Raw genomic sequence first — 17105 nt, 5'->3', positions numbered from 1 at the left:
CAGTCAGACACACAGTCAGACACACAGTCAGACACACAGTCGGACACACAGTCAGACACAGATACAGTCAGACACACAGTCAGATTGATACACAGTCAGATCGACATACAGTCAGACACACAGTCAGACACACAGTCGGACACAGTCAGACACACAGTCAGACACACAGTCAGACACACAGTCAGACACACAGTCAGACACACAGTCAGACACAGATACAGTCAGACACACAGTCACATAGATACACAGTCAGACACACAGTCAGACACACACAGTCGGACAGTCAGACACACACAGTCAGACACACAGTCACACACAGTCAAACACACACAGTTGGACAATCAGACACACAGTCAGATACAAAGTCACATACAGTCAGACAGACAGACACAGTAAATCAGACACAGTCAGTCAGACACACAGTCAGATACAGTCAGACACACAGTGACAGTCAGATAGACAGTCAGACAATCAGACACACAGTCAGATACAGTCAGACACACAGTGACACAGTCAGATAGACAGTCAGACAATCAGACACACAGTCAGACAGTCAGACACACAGTCAGACAGACACAGTCACAGACAGTCAGACACACACACAGTCAGACACACAGTCAGATAGATACACAGTCAGACACACAGTCAGATAGATACACAGTCAGACACACAGTCAGATAGATACACAGTCAGACACACAGTCGGACACACAGTAAGTCAGACACACTGTCACATAGACACAGTCAGACACACAGTCACATGGTGACAAACAGTCAGATACAGTCAGACAATCAGACACAGTCAGACAGACACAGTCACAGACAGTCAGACACACAGTAAGTCAGACACACAGTCAGACACACAGTTACAGACACACAGTAAGTCAGACACACAGTCAGACAGACACACAGTAAGTCAGACACACAGTCAGACAGACACACAGTCAGACAGACACACAGTAAGTCAGACACACAGTCAGACAGACACACAGTCAGACAGACACACAGTAAGTCAGACACACAGTCAGACAGACACACAGTAAGTCAGACACAGTCAGACAGACAGTCACACACAGTCAGACACAGTAAGTCAGACACAGTCACATAGACACACAGTCACACACAGTGACACAGTCAGATACAGTCAGACAATCAGACACACAGTCAGACAGACACAGTCACACACAGTCAGACAGACACACAGTCACATAGACACACAGTCAGACACACAGTCACATAGACACACAGTCAGTCAGACACACAGACAGACAGACAGACAGTCAGTCTCACCGGCAGTGTCCCATCATCTCTCCTGCACTGGCTGCTGTTGTTCTGTGGTAGTTTGGCTTGTTTCAGTAAGATGGCCGCTTGTTCACAATACGCCACGTCTGTGATAAAGATCTCCTCCATCTGTAGCCCTTGAGTCTCCTGCCCACTCACAGCTTCACACACACACACACACACACACACACACACACACACGCACTGTTAATGGCTGTTCTATTGACAGCGGGAAGCGTTCCGTATCTGATCCATTTGAATATCATTTCCATATGAAAAGGCAGGAAATTGCATCTTGTGTTCAAAGGGCACATTCTGCATTCATGCTCGTATAATCAAAGCTCTGGCAGATTACGGCTCCATCTCTCTGAATCTGAAGCATTTTAGTGTTATTAAACACACATATGCTCTTATATTACTAGATGTGATGGGTGAAGATATGCAGCTGAAAATAACACTGAATAATGAACTGACCGGCCCTTTAAGATCATGAGACTGTAGCGTTTCATTCCAGCATTACATCTTACATTTAGCTTCCATGCCAACAGGAATCAAAGATCTCCACAATAATCAAAGTATTTCTGGAAAACTCAAAGTTGCTGTGTTCAATAAATCAATAAAGGTTTATTAGCTTCTCAGCCAATAGAAAAGCGTGTGTGTGCTTGAGTGAATGTGTGTGTGTGTGTGTATGAGTGTTTGTGTGAGTGAGTTAATGTGTGTGTGAGCGTGTGTGTGTGTGTGTGTGAGTGAGTTAATGTGTGTGTGAGTGTGTGTTTGTGAGTGTGTGTGAGGGTGTGTGTGTATGTGTAAGTGAGTGAATGTGTGTGTGTAAGTGAGTGAATGTGTGTGTGTGTGTGTGTGTGTGTGTATGTGTATGAGTGTTTGTGTGAGTGAGTTAATGTGTGTGTGAGCGTGTGTGTGTGTGTGTGTATGAGTGAGTTAATGTGTGTGTGAGCGTGTGTGTGTGTGTGTGTGTGTGTGTGTGTGTCTGAGTGTGTCTGTGAGTGTGTGTTTGTGAGTGAGTTAATGTGTGTGTGAGTGTGCGTGTGTGTGTCTGTGAGTGTGTGTGTGTGTGTGTGTTTGTGTGAGTGAGTGAGTGAGTGAGTTAATGTGTGTGTGAGCGTGTGTGTGTGTGTGTGTGTGTGTGTGTGTGAGTGAGTGAGTGAGTGAGTTAATGTGTGTGTGAGCGTGTGTGTGTGTGTGTGTGTGTGTGTGTGAGTGAGTGAGTTAATGTGTGTGTGAGCGTGTGTGTGTGTGTGTGTGTGTGTGTGTGTCTGTGAGTGTGTGTGAGGGTGTGTGTGCGAGTGTGTGTATTTGTAAGTGAGTGAATGTGTGTGTGTGTGTGTGTGTGTGTGAGAGAGTGCTTGTGTGTGTGTGTGTGTGAGAGAGAAAATGTGTGTGTGTGTGTGAGTGTGCGTGAATGTGTGTGCGTGAATGTGTGTGTGTGTGTGTGTGTGTGTGTGAGTGAGTGTGTGCGTGCGTGCGAGTATGTGTATGTGTGAGTGAGTGAATGTGTGTGTGAGTGTTTGTGTGTGTGTGAGAGAGAGAGAATGTGTGTGTGTGTGTGTGTGTGTGAGAGAGAGAGAGAATGTGTGTGTGTGTGTGTGTGTGTGTGTGTGTACCTGATCGTTGTGTCTTTGTCACACTGTCCATGTTTCTGTGCGTGTCAGATTCGCTGTTGCGTGTCTCAGGAACTGCTGACTGAATAGAAAACAATTAGTCACACATACACACACACACACACACACACACACACACACACACACACACACACACACACACACACACACACAATGTGTTATCTCTGAATTCAAGCCTTTATTCAGGTGCCAGTGATATGATCTGACATGGCGTGAGTGTGGTATTGTCTGCTGTGGAGCACGAACGCACACAGGCCTTTACAAATGCCACGACTGACTGTTTCTGAACACAGATTCTGTCGTAATACAACAATAAACACTGGGGCAACTACACACTTTTTAGCATGATGTCTTCAATCTCACTATTAAAGAGTTCAAGTCATAGTTTTATTACAGAAAGTCACGCTGAGCAATAAAACATTAAGAGTTTTGAATATAAAGGGTTCTATTTTAATGCTCTAAGCGCATGGTCTAAAGTGTCCGAATCCACTTTTGCTAGTTTAACGATGGGAAAAATAGTCGGCGTTCCCGGCGCATGGTCTAAAAGAGTTGTCCCTATTCTCTTAAAGGTGACATATTACGCCCCTTTTCACAAGATATAATATAAATCTATGGTGTCTCCAGAATGTCTGAAATTTCAGCTCAAAATACCAGATCATTTATTATAGCTCGTCAAATTTGCCTCTTTGTTGGATGTGAGCAAAAACGCACCGTTTGTGTGTGTCCCTTTAAATGCAAATGAGCTTTAGCTCCGCCTCCGTTCAGAAGAGGGCGGAGCCTTTACATCAGCTTCAGAGACTCCGGCAATAACAACACAGGCCGATCTCACTGATCCAGAGTCAGGAGTAACAGCAGCGAGTGCAGCCTTACGGAGAGACTCAGGGAGAGCTTCACTTTTACACGTTTCTGAATGTTAGCGGAGACATTTCTGTAGTTGTTGTGGAGTTACACTGATCATCTCCTCATCATGTTGAACTCTTCCACAAGTGTCCACAGTTCCTGAGGTGTTTATAAGAAAGCGCTGACATGTTCTGGTCAATAGTGTTCAGTGTCGTCTGTGCTCGACCACAGAACAGTTTCAGGCGTTGCTGGATCTTCTCCAGTGCGTTAGAACTGGTCTCTGTTGGCGCTCGCCGAACCCAATGTCGCTGGTGTGTGTGAACGTGCAGATTAAGGGCCGGGAATATTATAATAAGATCCTCTTCATACGCCAGAAGGAGCGAAATCTGATCGGCTTATTTTATGACATGCTCTCAGAGAAAGCCTCAGCAGGACAAAGTTAGGGTTTCACTTTTCACGTTTTCTGGGTTGGTGGAAGCGCCGGGACCCGATTATAGCGATTATAGCGATTATAGCACTTACACGCGGGAAAAGTCAGATTTTCATGATATGTCCCCTTTAATTACTTTATTTTTATACCAGATTTAAAAATGAGGATGTCCCTAAAGGAGGTTTTTGTCAGGTTTTGGTCACTTCGCGTACAAATTTGTTCCCAAAATATAGTTAAGTAGGTACACACTCACACACACACTCACTCACAGGTGTGTTGTTACCTGAGCGACAGGGTGTGTGAAGACGTCTCTGACGTGTCTCGGTGGTGTTTTGTTCCTCTTGCGCAGTGAGAGTGTGTACGAGTCGATGCGCTTCTGAACCGCTGCTGCTTGAGTCTTAGTGAGAGTCGACAACAACACAGCTTTATCCTCGTCCTCCTCTTCACCCGTTACCAGTGGAGACAAACCAGCATCCAGCAGCCAGAGCTCGTCCTGCTCGCCGTCTGACACACACACACACACACACACAGAGCCACAAGATTATTAATGAATATAAAAACCGTGAACACATCACTCCGTCCTTGGTCTCTCTGCATTGGCTCCCTGTACAGTATAGGATGGATTTTAAACTTCTTTCATTAGTGTATAAATCTCTTCATGACCTTGCACTTATTTATCAGATCTGCTAATGGAGTATCAGACAGGAGAACTTTGAGATCAACAACTCAAAATTTACTTAAAATTGCAAGGACCAAGTTAAGCCAGAAAGGGGATTGTGCGTCTGCGGTCTGGAATAACCCTTACATGTTACGGGACGCTGACTCTGTACATGTTTTTAAAATACAACTTAAGACACATTTGTTTGCCATGGCGTATTCTTCTTTTGGATGGTAATTTTTTATCATCGTTTTTATTATTATATTACTATTGTATTCTTCTGTCTTTTTACTGAGATGATGTAAAACACATTGGTCAACTTGTGTTGTTTTAATAGTGCTATATAAATAAAACATTGACATTGACACACACACACACATACATACAGTTGCAATGGAAATTATTCAACCCCCGTTGCAAATCAGGTTTATTGGCAACATGTACAGACTTTCAGCTGTTTGCAATGAACAAATCAAACTAAAGTAATTGGAATAGATCAACACAACAAATGTTTCTAGTGGTTTCCCCAAATTTAACTGAAAATGCAACTTTTAATGACTTCTGGCGTCTCAAAATTATTCACCCCCTTCATTGCAAGCATCTTTAGTACTTAGGGATCACATTGATCTGAGCCGGTTCCTCGTGAGCAATGGCCTCCAGTTCAGGGATATTCTTGTGTTTGCTGCTGCAACCGCCTTCAAATCCCTCCAGAGGTGTTCTCTGGGGTTCGAGTCAGGAGACTGTGCTGCCACTGTATCTCCCAGGACTTCTCCTGACACCAAGCCTGGGTGGAGTTTGAGGAACGCTTGGGGTCGTTGTCCTGTTGAAGGTCCGAGCTCCAGCCTCCTCACTGACGGCATGATGTTCTCTCCTAGGATCTCCTGATCCTTCAGTGATCATCTCTCCCTCCTCACGCTGCAGGTTTCCAGAGCCGGAGGATATAGATCAGCCGCAGAGCATCACCGATCCACCATGCTGAACTGTAGACCGTGTTCATTACAGCATATGCTTCATTCCTCTTCCTCAGGACACACCGCTGATCCATCGGGCCCAAAAGTTCCAGTTTTGTTTCATCGCTCCACAGAACAGAAGCTCAAAACGTCTGTGGCTTATTTATATGATTTTGGGCTCTTTTCTTGTGCTTTTGAGTCAGTCTTGGATTCTGGCATGTGTTTTGAGTTCGCAAACTATGCTTCCAACGGTGTCTCTAGGAACATTTAGTGCCTTCGCTATCTTTTTGTATCCTGTTCCTTGTTTGTGAAGGGCGATGAAATCTTCTTTTAACTTTTTGGACTTCTTTCATTCTTCAGCCATATTTCTAACTTGCAGTCAAACGTGACACTCTACAAACCTCGCCAGTTCAGATTTTTCATGTGTTCTAGCTCAAGCACACCTGGTGCGACTAATGAAGCCCTTGATTAGTGAGACAACGCCTGTTTTGCAGATTTGTGCTGATGTGAGAGAATCTATTCAGGGGGTGAATAATTTTGAGACTGCAGAATTTGGGGAACCAATAGAAACATTTGTTGTGTTGATCTATTCCAATTACTTTTTGTAATTTTTGATTTGTTCATTGCAAACAGCTGAAAGTCTGTACATTTTGCCAATAATCCTGATTTGCAATGTGGGTTGAATAATTTCCATTGCAACAGTATACACACACACACACACTTGTGTCAATCCATCAGCGCGTATCTCATCCCACAGCATCATCATGTCTCCCCATCTCCGTACCTTCGGACTGTCGGGAGTCTCTCCTGCGGCTGCTGTCCGGCTCGGAGTCGCTGCTGCTCCGGATGTTCTCCACTTCAGTCCAGAAGGACTCGAGGCACAAGCTGTCGGGCTTCAGAAGATCGGGATCGGGATTAGGAGAGTCGGGCTTCAGGAGATCGGGATCGGGATCAGGAGAGTCGGGCTTCAGGAGATCGGGAGAGTCCGGCTGCGGGTCCCGGGGGTCCGTCCAGGACTCAACGTTCATCGCGCTGAGGCTGCAGTCCCTGAAACACACCGGAAGAGGAAGAGAATGGTGAGGAAGAAACACCAGACTAGATAAAGCGAGAGATGAGTGTGTGTGTGTGTGTGTGTGTGTGTGTGTGTGTCAATGCAGCCGCTCTCATGATGCATGTTCTACACAAAGAACTCAAACTACTTCTCGTTACGTTTCTGCAGAACTGACTCACACACACTTGATGGCTGCTCTGTCAAGTCTTGTCGTCGGTTAGGAACCCTCTTTAATACCAACCTTTCATTTGAAAGCCACGTGTCTAGTATCTGTAAAACCGCATTCTTCCATCTTAAAAATATATCTAATTTACGTCATATGCTTTCAATGAAAAAATGTGGAACAGTTAGTTCATGCGTTCATGACCTCAAGGCTAGATTATTGTAATGCTCTACTGGGTGGTTGCCCTGCACGCTTAATAAACAAACTCCAGCTGGTCCAAAACGCAGCCGCTCGAGTTCTTACCAGAACCAGGAAGTATGACCATATTAGCCCGGTTCTGTCAACACTGCATTGGCTCCCTATTAAACATCGTATACATTTTAAAATATTGCTGATTACTTACAAAGCACTATTTATTTAACATGTACGTGTGCATTAAAAGTACCATTTCTGCCACGAGAACGATGCTGAGCCAAATGAAGATAATGATGTGTTCTGGCGACTGCCGTGTTTATTGAACCAATTAGATAAGAGTAAGTCGAGAGTTAGCTAGAAGCTCATTTGATTGGTTACATGAAGAAGGTGGACCCGCCCTCCTCTTCGCGCTTGCAAAACTCAATGAGCGAGAGAATCGCGCCAAAACTGAAAGAAAAAAAGAAAGACGCAACTGTACAAATAGGGTTATTTCGGGAGCGTTGTTGCTCCATGCACACAACAAGTCATTTAGACATTTGCAACAGTTTAATTTGTTTACACAAAGGTTGGTTTTACGTGATCAATCTTTATTGCAGTTCCTGACTCTGTTGTTTTCGCTTGCAAATTGCTGTTCAGAGGCTTGCGGTGCTTTTGGCCGTATTTGTGCGGAAAAAAAAACGTGCCAAAAGTGTAAGTGCGGAAAAATGGAAGTCAGAAGAATACAGATCCTATTTATTTTGCGTCAGCATGAAGCTGCAGCTTCACAATACATGCAATACACTTACCAATAACAGTTACACTACCGTTCAAAAGTTTGGGGTCGGTACGATTTTAAATACTTTTAAAAGAATTCTCTTCTGCTAACCATGGCTGCGCTTATTTGATTAAAAATACAACAAAAATCAGTTATAGTATTAAATATTATTCCAGTGTAAATCAGCTGTTTTCGGTGTGAATATATAGTAAAGTGTAATTTATTCCTGTGATCAAAGCTGAATTTTCAGCATCACCAGTGTCAGTGTCTTCAGTGTCAAATGATCCTTCACAAATCAGTATAATTTGAGGATTTGATGCTCAAGAAACATTTATTATTTTATCAGTGTTGAAACAGTTGTTGGTCTGTCAGTTGTACAGTTTTTTTTGGTTTTTTTTTGATTCTTTGATGAATTGGAAGTTCAAAAGAACAGCATTTGTTTGAAATAGAATCTTTTGTAACATTATAAATGTCTTTACTGTCCTTGATAAATAAAAGTATTGATTTCTTTCCTCCAAAAAATAAAAATAAAATTCTCACTGACCCCAAACTTTTGAACGGTAGTGTATATGCAGTAAAAAAAATTTTCTTACACTTGAAAGGCGATTTACACCTTTACAAATCTTACCCTGCGCATGCGATTCTTTATAGCATCATATTACCTTCATAATGCATGTTCTACATGAAGAACTCAAACTACTTCCTGTTCCGTTCCTGCAGGACCACCGAACGCTTTGAGGTGATAATGAGCTTCTGCAGGTGACTGGCACACACACACACACACGAGTTTCTGCTGACGGACCTCAGTGAAGAGCGGTTTCTCTTCAGCTGCACAGATTAAAGCTGAAACCACTCAGAGATTTAAACATGTCAGTCACTTCAGCGTCATGATGATGTCATTTTACACCGATACACACTATTGATCTGACTGGTGTGTGTTTAATGGCAGAAATCATTCTAATATGATTTGCTGCTCAAGAAACATTTTATTTTTCAGGATTCTTTGATGAATAGAAAGTTCAAAATAACAGCATTTATTTGAAATAGAATCTTTTGTAACATTATAAATGTCTTTACTGTCACTTTGGATCTATTTCACACTCACTCACTCACACACACTCTCTCTCACACTCACACACACACTCTCACTCACGCACTCACTCTCACACACACTCACTCACTCACTCACACACACACTCTCACACACGCACCGTAAACCATATTCTCAGAGTGAGTTTAGTAAAGACTGTACCTGGCACTGCGTTGAGTGTGTGTGTGTGTGTGTGTGTGTCTGGTTGAGTGTTGCTCATGCAGGTAAAGAAGGAAACGTCTCGGGCGACACAGTTTTCCGCGCTGGATGGGTTTAGATCGAACCAAACGCACCACAATCTCCTCCCTGGGCTTCAAGTCCATAAAGTACATTCTCACTTACAGCTCCATCAATGCAGATGAATAATAATAATGTTTGAATATTTACAATATTCCGTCAGATATTCCTCATTCTCCAATAGATTTGCTTATTTTATGCTCCACTTCTTCAGTTCTGAGTGTAAAAATGTCCCGCTTTCAAACAGAAGATGCACACGGACGCGACTCATCAGTTGCTCATTGCTCTGCTATGTGTGTGTGTGTGTGTGTGCGTGCCGGAGGGAAAAAACCAGCAATACCACATCACTCACACCTAAACCTGCTCATCTGGGACACACCCGACTCATTCACACACACACACACACACACACACACACACACACACACACACACACACACACACACACACACACACACACACACACACACACACACGACATGCCATTCATAACTTGGATGAAAATAATCTTCAGCCTCGGACCCACATGTGACTTTTACAATCACTCTTCATGCAGTATTTATGAGCTGAAACTAACCGAGATCACATGCAATGTTTACCACTTTAAAAATTCATGTCACACAGGAAAATTGAATACTAGTCCAAGTAATTAAAATGCCAAAAATATATGACCGAATTTACTTATTTATTTATTTAGTCAATGAAATGAATGTACTATATTTTAGTTTATAATTTATTTAATATTTTGTATTTTTAGGGGATTTTATGGTACTAAATTATATTTACGCTGTGTTTATAATCCATTTATTCACTTTTTGAGCGTAGACATGAAAATGAAATGTCCAGCTTAAACTGTGGAGAATCTTGAACGCTTTAGAGCGACAGACTGAAGTTTGATCTCTTCTCAAACACGACACTCGGCAGATTATTGATGAAGTGAAAACAGTTTTAAAAAGTGAACTTAAAGTTACAGAATTTTACATATGACAAATGACCAATGCACAAAAATAATATATACAATTTTTATATGAAATATTTATTTTCAAAATCACGTTTTACTCTAAAACTGCAAGAAAATCAAAGCCATAAATCTAAACTTTGTGAGGTTGATGTCTCAGTTCAGTGTTGTTCGGCTGCAGTTCCGAACGCTTCCACTAGAGGAACTCTGACCGCGAGGAGCACAAGTGCCAAAACCTTTACCAAGTTTCGTACTTTTTTAATGAAGTAAAAAATTCACACAAAACAACAAAAATGGCCGAAGAGCGCCAGAGGGTTAATGCACAGATTACCTGAAATATTGATCAAACAAAAGCACATGGACACAGATGTCAATCATTAGTTTTAATATTTTTTCTCTTTACACGTTGACAGTATATGGACGAATCCAAACCCAGATCTTTAGAAGTTCTGCTCATCATTCGCATCTTCCTCATATTCACACACACATTCCTCTGTCGTAATGAATTAGTGATGCGAACACAACTCTGTCATCTCGCATTAAATCTGTCAATACACACACAGAGAATCTCCTGGTCAGCCTAACAGGAAGCCGTATGACGCACACACACACACACACACACACACACACACACACACACACACACACACACACACACACTTCATTGTTCTGTTCATTCTCAGGCTGCTGCTTCTTTCCTCATAGTGAATAATAAAGTGTCCAGGAGTGGTAAACACACACACACGGTTTGAGTCGCACACATGAACAAGCTCTCGGATCTTCAGATGATGGAATGAAGGCGATCAGGCTTGTGTTTTCGCTTCAGGTTCTCGTGCCGGAAGAACGTCAGAGTATTTTTAAACCTGAAAAGTCCCCGTCCTTCCACATGTTGAGATCCATTGTTGTTTCACACACACACACACACACACACACACACACACACACACACACACACACACACACACACACACACACACACACACACACACACACACACACACACACACACACACACACAATAATGTGACTTTAATAGAGCGAGTGAACACTAAAGGTTCAGGCTGCCATTATAACAGTTACACAGTCACTAGATTACGGTCATATATTAAAGCTGCTTCATAGCTTACAGGCATTATGCTTTTAATGATACGAATATTAGACTTTATCATTTATTTTTACAATCACAGGGTTCGTACAAGGTGCTTAAAGTGCTTGAATTTGACGTTTTGAAATGTAAGTCCTGGAAAACCCTTGAAAACGGCCATATTTATGAAGAGGTGCTTGAATTATTGGAAGTCAATAGGCTATATTAGAAATTAGTGTTTAACTTTATTGATAAAACATCTGTTCACAGCCGTCTGATATTGATATAGAGCCAGTTCACGTGGCTATGAGTGTGATGTTACTCATATAATTATTCAAGTGTATGATACAGCTTTGAATTTAGTCAATTTGAAAGTTTTAGAATTTGACATAAGAATTTGAAAGATAATACAGATATAGTCTGATAAGTGAGATCTCTCCTTGAAAACTAGTGCTTGAAAGTCCTTGAATTTCATTTTACAGTGTGTGTACGAACCCTGCAATCAATCACAGCACCAAAAATTACTAATACATTTACACTAAACAGTATTCTAATTAATATAACCAACCGATTTTGCACAATGCTGATGTTGATTATTGAAACATTACACAAAAAAGCAATATCGCGCTCTGACACATTAAACCACTACTTGTTGCTTGTTATTGCGAAGGCAATCTGACTCGACTGAGAGAGTTAGAAGCTTTTCTCCTGTGTAAAGCAGCACACACACACACACACACACAGTCTGTCCATTCCTCACACTCACGGACGGGATCTTGCAGTCGGAAATATTCTTACGGTTTGCAGAGTTCAATAGTTATGTAATGTGAGCTGAACTGCCCACCAGGTTTACTCCTAATGCCAGAAAATGCACTGTTGAATCCATAGTCTTACTAAGAACATTTAGATATTATTACAGGGTTCGTACACACACTGTAAAATGAAAATACAGGACTTTCAAGCACTACTTTTTTTGGTTTTCCAGGACTATAATCAGAGATCTCACTTATCAGACTATCTTTATTATCTTTCAAATTCTAAAAAGGTAAATAGATAAACAAAAATAAACTAATAAAACAAAATGGTAAAAATAAAGTTTTCAAGGGTTTTCCAGGACTTTAATTTCAAACGTCAAATTCCAGCACTTTAAGCACCCTGTACGAACCCTGCAAACGTTATTTCTCTGAACATTCAAACGTGCCATTTCTTAAATGTAAAAAAAAAAATAGTGACCACAAAGGGAACATTCCATTGTATCATTCTACAAATATACTGAGAATGTTACTTTTGAATGTTCTCTGAACGTTCTAAAATGTAATTTTTTTTAAACATTCCAGTAACATTTTTAAACGTAACAGTTGCATTTTTAAAAGTACCAGTAACATTTTTAAAAGTACCAGTAACATTTTTAAAAGTACCAGTAACATTTTTAAACGTAACAGTTGCATTTTTAAAAGTACCAGTAACATTTTTAAAAGTACCAGTAACATTTTTAAAAGTACCAGTAACATTTTTAAACGTAACAGTTGCATTTTTAAACGTACAAGTAACATTTTTAAACGTAACAGTAACATTTTTAAACGTACCAGTAACATTTTTAAACGTAACAGTTGCATTTTTAAACGTAACAGTTGCATTTTTAAACGTAACAGTTGCATTTTTAAACGTACCAGTAACATTTTTAAACGTAACAGTAACATTTTTAAATGTAACAGTAACATTTTTAAACGTACCAGTAACATTTTTTAAACGTAACAGTAACATTTTTAAACGTAACAGTAACATTTTTAAACGTACCAGTAACATTTTTAAACGTAACAGTAACATTTTTAACCGTAACAGTTGCATTTTTAAACGTACCAGTAACATTTTTAAACGTACCAGTAACATTTTTAAATGTAACAGTTTCATTTTCATTTTTACGTAACAGTTGCATTTTTAAACGTAACAGTTGCATTTTTAAATGTACCAGTAACATTTTTAAACGTAACAGTTGCATTTTTAAAGGTAACAGTTGCATTTTTAAACGTAATAGTTGCTTTTTTAAACGTAACAGTAACATTTTTAAATGTAACAGTTTCATTTTCATTTTTACGTAACAGTTGCATTTTTAAACGTAAAAGTTGCATTTTTAAACGTACCAGTAACATTTTTAAACGTACCAGTAACATTTTTAAACGTACCAGTAACATTTTTAAACGTAACAGTTGCATTTTTAAACGTAATAGTTGCATTTTTAAACGTAACAGTTGCATTTTTAAACGTAATAGTTGCATTTTTAAACGTAACAGTTGCATTTTTAAACGTAATAGTTGCATTTTTAAACGTAACAGTAACATTTTTAAATGTAACAGTAACATTTTTAAATGTAACAGTTTCATTTTCATTTTTACGTAACAGTTGCATTTTTAAACGTAACAGTTGCATTTTTAAACGTACCAGTAACATTTTTAAACGTACCAGTAACATTTTTAAACGTACCAGTAACATTTTTAAACATACCAGTAACATTTTTAAACGTAACAGTTGCATTTTTAAACGTAATAGTTGCATTTTTAAACGTAACAGTTGCATTTTTAAGCGTAATAGTTGCATTTTTAAACGTAACAGTTGCATTTTTAAACGTAACAGTTGCATTTTTAAACGTACCAGTAACATTTTTAAACGTACCAGTAACATTTTTGAACGTAACAGTAACATTTTTAAACGTAACAGTTGCATTTTTAAACGTAACAGTTGCATTTTTAAACGTACCAGTAACATTTTTAAACCTAACAGTTGCATTTTTAAAGGGGTCATATAATGCCATTTTTGTACAAGTTAATATGAATGTTTAGGGTCTAAATGAAAACTTTGTAATATACTTTTATTAAAAATTCTCATTAGTATTTTAAGAAAACTCTAATTTTACCTGGTCAAAAACAGCTGTTTTCAGCACGCCGTTTCAGTGCATATGCCTTTAAATGATAATGAGCTGTGCTGACTCCGCCCCTCTGTTCTGTGGGCGTTTAGACACAAGGCATGTGGAGTGTTGCCTTGACAACAGTTGAGGGTTTTTTCATGAGCAGCTTCTTAGCAAAACCAGCTCATACTGACCCTCGTTTATAAGCAGTCTGGTGTGTGAAATGATTCGCGCAAACATGAACGCATTGACGTTGCTCGTGGGGAATATTCCCTTCGAAAACAAAACTCAGCCACTGCGTCTTCAGCGGTTCGGGTTTAGGAACATTAAAATGACTGTTCGTTATTACACCCAAGAACAGAACACCACAATCGCTTAGAGCCATTCTGCTCCAGCGTATCAACACTAGCGGACTATGATGACCGCTCGCTCATGAGCGAGGGCGGGTCTGTGTTGAAACGCTCCTGTCAATCAAAAATCGTGGGAGGGGCTTCCGAGCGTGTGACATCACAGGCTCGAACGGCTCGATTTGAGGCAGGGGAAAACATATAAGGAGATTAAAACAAAAACACTGGATGGATTTTTATCATTATATGATGGTTGTGTACAGGCACTGCCAACACACATTTCAGTACAATCAACTTGTAAAAGTGCATGTACCATTATTACCCTTTAAATGTAACAGTTGCATTTTTAAAAATCACTGGACTAACTTTGAGAGAACATTGCCAGACAATTCTAAAAACGTTCCCTGTTTGCCGGGACTTTCCACAGTTTAACTTGCTTTCCAAAGTATTCAAACAAGAGCAGCTTCGGTTCAGACTCTCATGTGCAGATGTTAGTAACTCGACCACTTTAAGAACAGTGTGATATTCAGGAGAACTAGTAGATGTCCAATGACACATTTTCACAGCAATGCAACAGAAGAACCATTTCAGGCTCTTTACAAACTTTTCAGTAGAATTTTAGAATCTCTATTTTCTCAGTATCAAGAATATTTTAATAACCTAAACAACTTGTTTCCTCTGTAAAGAAGCTGTTGTGGAATGGAAAGACTAAAGTTTCCAGTGTCGGGTCGGGTCCTACCTGCGCCCCGTCGGAGTGTGTGTTCTCCCCGCGGGAGTGTGTGTTCTCCCCGCGCGCAGGAGTCGGCCGGTGGCTTTCCCCCACGGCATCTGGTTCTTCAGCAGATACAGCTCGCGTCGAGCGCCTGTAATCTCCTCATGTAAACACACCAGAGCCAGAACGCTTCGCACAGGAACGTCTCCACATCCCAGCATCCTGATACAGGAAGAGCCGGAAACATGCGGATCACGGGAAACACGGGAACACACACTCACAAACTCAACCGCAAGAAGACTAAACCCCCTGATCGAGTCTATCAAAAGCAGCTAACTAACCAGTTTCAGAATCAAACTCAACCGCAAGAAGACTAAACCACTAAACCCCTGATCTAGTCCATCAACGCCAGCTTTCAGACTAAAACCAGTTGTTTCAGGCTCAACAGAGGACTGGTTCTCTCCGTCTGAAGCTGATGAATGATCTGACACACTCGTTCGCTCTGGATCATAATCTGATCGCTTGCTTTTGCACAATCACCTGGAAAACTGAGGTCTTAGTTTTGAGGGAATAGTTTGCAGGATTAATAGACTTGTGACAAACATCGACGTCAACTAACGGTTCAACTCTGATGTTGATACGCAACAGTCCAAAGGCCAACAATCCTGCGTTTCCACTGTGGAAAAAGCTTAAATATGGCCAAACAATACACTAGAATACAATTATGTAACATAATCAGCATTTTATTTTGGGGTCAGTGTGCATCTGACATTTATAATGTTACAAAAGATTCTATTTCAAATAAACTGTGTTTTTTTTTAAAAACTTTCTATTCATCAATGAATCCTGAAAAATAAAATTATCACAGTTTCCACAAAAATATGAAACTGTTTCCAACACTGATAATAATCATAAATGTTTCTTGATCATCAGATCCTCATATTAGAGTGATTTCTGAAGGATCATGTGACACTGAAGACTGGAGTAATGATGCTGAAAATTCAGCTTTGATCACAGGATATAAATTACACTTTACTATATATTCACATAGAAAACAGTGGATTTATATCATAATAATATTTCACTGTTTTTACTGTATTTTTGGTCAAATAAACACAGGTGAGCAGAAGAGACTCTTTCAGAAACATTAAAATATCTTTCCGACCCCAAACTTTTGGCAGCTAGTGTATATAAACACAATACTTCACTAATACTTTCATTTTTATTTTGAGTATTAAAGTATTGAGTATCTCAAAGTATTAATAAAATATTTAACGGTTGAAATATGCAGAATCCTGTGTTTGCAGGTTCATGATTTTATAATGTGCATTCAAAGAAAATATAAAATATTACAGAAGCTCTTCACTGAGTGAACAAATATTATTATGCTTTATTAATTATGAAACTGGACTGTTTGTTGTGCAGCAAGTGTGTGTTCGAGAGTGTCAGTGTTTTTGTCAGTGCTGATGTGTTACAACAAATCACACACACACACACACACACACAAGCACAAATACACACACTCACTCTCTCTCACACACACACACACCACACACACACAAACACACTCACTCAAACACTGACACACATGCTCACTCTCTCTCTCTCACACACACACACACACACACACACACACACACACTCTCTCACTCAAACACTCACACACATGCTCACTCTCTCTCTCTCTCACACACACACACACACACACACACTCTCACTCAAACACACACTCTCTCTCTCTCTCTCTCTCTCACACACACACACACACACACACACACACACACACTCTCACTCAAACACACACTCTCTCTCTC

The 17105-nt window shown here is 40.2% G+C and overlaps 1 protein-coding gene across 3 annotated transcripts in view; it reads right to left on the bottom strand.

Annotated features, from left to right (window-relative positions):
• The window catches only part of LOC130075587 (rho GTPase-activating protein 40), a 30752-nt gene extending 15176 nt beyond the window's left edge, over positions 1-15576 (bottom strand). For 2 of the 3 annotated variants that reach the window (XM_056240289.1, XM_056240290.1), the window contains exons 1-6: positions 15319-15576; positions 6770-6845; positions 6583-6697; positions 4474-4694; positions 2903-2981; positions 1290-1441 (exon numbers count right to left, since the gene is read on the bottom strand). In XM_056240289.1, the coding sequence (XP_056096264.1) occupies positions 1290-1441; positions 2903-2981; positions 4474-4694; positions 6583-6697; positions 6770-6845; positions 15319-15512 (837 nt within the window). In that variant the 5' untranslated portion in view covers positions 15513-15576. Of the gene's footprint in view, positions 1-1289; positions 1442-2902; positions 2982-4473; positions 4695-6582; positions 6698-6769; positions 6846-9213; positions 9611-15318 lie in introns of those variants that run through there. The other variant, XM_056240292.1, reaches the window with a different exon arrangement.
• Between the last annotated feature and the right edge of the window lie 1529 nt (positions 15577-17105).

Source organism: Rhinichthys klamathensis, unplaced genomic scaffold, assembly GCF_029890125.1.
Source record: "Rhinichthys klamathensis goyatoka isolate OS25496 unplaced genomic scaffold, OSU_Roscu_1.1 h1tg000586l_1, whole genome shotgun sequence".
Taxonomy (NCBI): domain Eukaryota; kingdom Metazoa; phylum Chordata; class Actinopteri; order Cypriniformes; family Leuciscidae; genus Rhinichthys; species Rhinichthys klamathensis.
Note: the sequence above shows the minus strand (reverse complement) of the source record. Positions and strands in the feature narration are given on the sequence as shown.